A 5,000-nucleotide genomic window follows, 5' to 3' on the forward strand; every position below is an offset into this window, starting at 1 on the left:
AATACTAAAGAAAAAATTAAAATTGGTTATTGAAATGTTAGAACTAATAATCAGATTGGGAAGTTACAGTAATGGGAGTGTGAATTTATGTAATATAGATTTGATATCTTGGCCCTAAGTGGAACTCTTGGTAAGGGGATTGGTAAGGAAACTTTAGACTGAGGCAATATATATTTAAGAAAAACAGATGGAGTTGGAAGAGAAGTGGTAGGAATGATGACACTAAGAACAGAAAAGTTATTAACGGAATGTAGAGCTGTAAATAGTAGATTGTTACCTTCCAAGTTTATATCAAAGCAGAGCAATATAAGTATTATAGGTTACTATGCACCAACAAATGATTCGCCTGAAAAAAAAAAAAGATGAATACTATGAGGAACTGCAGTGCTATATAGGAGATTTCAGTGCTAGAGTTTGAAGGAATATTCAAGGGCTAGAGAATGGGAAGGCTATCGAGGGTCTTGGCAAAGTTGCACATGGAAATAGAGCACATTTCTTGAGTTTCTGTTCAACAAACAATCTTGTCATTGGAGGTACTCTTTTTCAGCAGAGGGACATCCGCAGATATACATGGTGTTCACGATGTTGCAATTACAAAAATAAAATAGATCACATTACCATCAAAAAAGAGAGAAGGAAGACTCCTAGATATGTAAGAAGCTATAGAGGTGCAGATATTGGTAGTGATCACCAGCTCCTCATTGCTACACTGAAATTAAAACTGAAGCACCCATCAGAAAGAGGGATCGAATACCTAGGTTTGATACAACTAAGCTTTTAGAAGAAGTACGCAGAGAAACATTTGCAATTGAATGTAGGAAACTATTTGTAGTCGTAGAGACTTTAAGAGACGAAGAACAGACAATTAATGAAGAATGGTGTGATGTTAAGAATATATATCAGTCAGTTGGTAGTGAAGTTTTGGGACACGCAGTTACGAGGAGAAACTCATGAATATCAAATGATACATGGGGTACTATAAAAATGAGACAAAGGCAGAAATTGATTGTTGAAAGTTTTCGAGGAAGTAAAGAAAATTATAAGATAGAGCATGCTAAATATTCCAGTATTGACAGGGAGGTCAAAAGAAAATCCAGGAATGGTAACTTCCACTCTCTGTCAGAGTATGGCAGATGTCTTGGACACGAAACAAATAAAATAAATACGTGATTTATGATAGAGTGTAGTTAATTAGGTAGAATTAGATTGACTGGTGATATTGTTCCAAAGTTGTTAGAACACAACGGTGGTTAAAATTCACCTGATGTATCAAAAGTCCCAGACGTTGGCTATTCTCAGAATTTTGCACATCTTCACCCAGGATAAGAGTCTATAGGAACTTTACTTCACAAGGTCTGTTTTGAGGTATTTTTCTGATGCCCTGGTATTCAGCTCATCCGTTGGAAGAGACCAAGGAAGTGGCAGTGAATTGTTGAACTTCCCCTTAACAATACTATGCAAGTGCAAGGCAACATCCTTGAACTTATCTTTGGAATCAAGGCTATTAACTAAGTCACTGCTTCTGCAACAGAGATGCTTGTGATGTACGTCAGGTTGTAGATTATGCATGCCTTGTCTCCAGGAATAACTTGTGTAAAAGCAATGCACTCAATAATCTTTTCTTTGAAGTCTATTTTTTTAGCTTATCACTACTGGAATCTTGATTTGGATATACACAGAGCTCAAGTTCTTGGAACGTACAGGTGGCGGAGAGTTCCAAGTTGCACTACCTCCTATTCAAGTACCCTTTCATGTATGAAATCTAGAACTACATCAGATGAGCTTTGACGATCTTCAAGCTTTTTATCTTGTTTTTTTTTTCAACATAGATAATTCACCTGTCTCAGTTTGAATGGTCTCATGCAAACAAAACTTTGCCCGCCACTTTGCGATGTGAACGATTGTCTTTTATTTCTAGGGCTTCGGATTTTGTGCGATCAAGCTGCTGCCTTTCCCTTGAAAGATGTGCACTGGACAGAGTTTTCAGTCCTTTCGAAAACCTTCATCTTAGGCTTTTTTGGTGGCTGAACGTTCTTGGAATAGGGTGATATATCATAAGGGGATCAAATTGTTGATGGTCCATTGTTTGATACAATACAATTTCATTACAAATTCAAGCAATCCTGGTGTTTAGCTAAGGCTTGATAACATTCCCGATGATAGCATGTAATTTTTAAGTCCACACCATCAAGATTGTCTGAAATTAACCTCCATATGAGTGGGTGAATTATAAGGCTGATGGAGCCTTTTTTCCTGTAGACTATGTAGAATCTTAACATTTTCCTAGGGAGGACACCTGATATTGTGAAGAGGTGTAAATTCACCATGATGTAATTCACTCACATGTAAAATGCATACAGGGGGCGGCTTCATTAGTTTCTTTAAATTACAATCATGATAAGTTCCGCATTTCTTTGCTTTTGCCATCGTGAAGCCACCACCAACAACTACACTTATGCATGCAGTTCCACAACCCAACTGTTAGTCCATTCAGGTCTTTACCTGAAAAAAAGGCATAATCATCCACCACCTGGTAACCACAAGCAGTCAGGGCTACCAACAGATACCTAACACAACATAAATAAAATTTTATTCAAGATCACAGTGGTCTCTACATCCTGTATAACAGAAAAACTACAATGGCATTTTATGAACTTTAACACCAACCCTTAATTCTTAAGAAGGTCGCTAAAATTACCTTCACCTGTTAGAAATAAAGAATGATACTAATCATATATAAAGCATGAACTAATTTGCAAAACAGCCAAATTAGTCATCTGTATGCAAATATATATATATATATATATATATATATATATATATATATATATATATATATATATATATATATATATGTGTGTGTGTGTGTGTGTGTGTGTGTGTGTGTAATAATAATAATAATAATAATAATAATAATAAATTTCTCCATTAAGTTGAATCATATTTTATTAACCTCTGCAACTAGAAATGCTTCAATTTTTTTCCACAGATGAGAGACTTGGTCAACTCACGTCTTTTTCTCCTGAGGAAGAAATGGGACGACCTCCTCAGTAGACTTCTACCTGGAACCTGGGTCCCTCTGTATACGATGGTTACCTTCTCCAGAGAGAGATACCATTTGTGCATCTCGAAGAAGAAATGGCAAGATAATGTAGGTTTTTTACCTGGAGATGAATTAGCATTGGGAATTTGGATATATTATTCATCTTTTATTGTGTAGAGGCATTTATCTAAGAGACTGGGTATAGATATGGGTTTATTTTGCAGATACAAATAACTGTGATGTTGATTGTCAATAAGGTTTTTATTTCTTAGACACATAAGCATGATGTTGACTTGTAAATATGATTATTCAGTTTAGAAACAGATAACAATGTTGACTGTCTAAAATGTTTTTATTTCTTAGACACAGAAAAGCATGAAGTTGACTCTCTAAAAATATTTTTTATTTCCTAAACACAGAAAGAGTGATGTTGACTGTCTAAAATGTTTTTATTCCCTAGACACAGAGAAGGTTGATGTTGACTGTCTAAAATGTTTTTATTCCCTAGACACAGAGAAGGTTGATGTTGACTGTCTATAATGTTTTTATTTCCTGGACACAGATCAACTTCATGTTGACTGTCAAATATGATTTTTATTGTTTAAATATAGATAACATTGACGTATACTGTCTAGAATGTTTTTAGTTCTTCTACCCAGATCATTTTGATGTATGCTGTCTAATATGATTTTTATTGTTTAGAAACAGATAACGACGATACTGACTGTCTAAAAGGATTTTATTTCGTACACAGAAATAACCCTAGGGATGGCTGTCTAATATTTTTTCATTGTTTTAAGATAGGGTTGCTGTTATATATTGTTGCCTAGATATAATTAGCCTGGCAATCTATAATGTAAAGACATATGTCCCATGCTGGTGGATAATGAGACGTCGGAATATAGGTTTTTTTCATTTATTACAAAAGGTTCGTTCGTAAGTACACCGTACACAGCTACCCTCCAAGGTGAGAGCCTTGTTTTATAAGCTGAGTTATAGGTTTTTGTGGAATTCTCATGATTAAAGAGCTCATTCACCTTGACGTAAAACATATATCTACATATAAGAATTAGGACATATATACATAGATGGCTGTCCCATCTGTTTATATTTTTGTTGACAAATTTACATTGTTGAGCTATAATACATATTGGTGATAGATTTTAGAAAGGGTGTATAATATGATTTAATTGTTTAAAGACAGCTTTTTATTATTAGGGAGTTAGACAGCAGACCAGATGTCTAAAATGTCATTATATTTTAGAGACAATGCATTTTTTCATTAGAGATATATAAACAAGAGAAGGGGTACCTAATATGTTTTATTGCTTAGAGATAATACTTTTATCAATAGAGACAGATACAATATTTAATAGAGACATAAACAGGAGATTGGGTGTCAAATACATATTTAATATTTAGAGATGGTGTTTTTTCATTAAATATATATAGACATAGAATGAGATCTATTTTTTTTTTTTATTATTTATTGATAATACTTTTATCCTTAGAGCAATATATACAGGAGAATGGATATGTAAATGATTTTATTGCTTAAAGATAAGACTTTTATCATCAAGACATATAGATACGTAACGGGGTGTCTGATATTTCCATTGTTTAGATACAATGTTTACTAGAGAAAAACAGACAGGAGGCTGTCTAATACGAATTTTTCTGTTTAGACGCAGATAAACAGTGGTTTGGTATACGCATATATTTTATGGTGTAGTGACAGATAGACAGAAAACTGTATAATATTCGTTTATTGAGCATAGACAGATGTTCATGAAAGATATATTATATTGCTGTGTAAGACAAATAATAACAAATTTGATTGCCTAATACATTTATGATATGCAGTGACAGATAATCTAGATACTATTATGTGAAGACAGGAAGTCTGGATGTTGGTTGTATGATATTTCTGTAGCAACATATACCTATAATGCTGTTT

At 33.9% G+C, this 5,000-nt stretch overlaps 1 protein-coding gene across 2 annotated transcripts in view; it reads left to right on the forward strand.

Moving 5' to 3' along the window:
* cn (Kynurenine 3-monooxygenase cn) overlaps window positions 1-5,000 on the forward strand; it is a 27,007-nt gene that overhangs the window by 18,984 nt on the left and 3,023 nt on the right. For both annotated transcript variants that reach the window (XM_068358140.1, XM_068358141.1), the window contains exon 10: window positions 2,990-3,151. In XM_068358140.1, coding sequence (XP_068214241.1) covers window positions 2,990-3,151 — 162 coding nt within the window. The remainder of the gene's footprint in view (window positions 1-2,989; window positions 3,152-5,000) is intronic.

This window comes from Palaemon carinicauda, chromosome 34, assembly GCF_036898095.1.
Source record: "Palaemon carinicauda isolate YSFRI2023 chromosome 34, ASM3689809v2, whole genome shotgun sequence".
Lineage (NCBI taxonomy): Eukaryota > Metazoa > Arthropoda > Malacostraca > Decapoda > Palaemonidae > Palaemon > Palaemon carinicauda.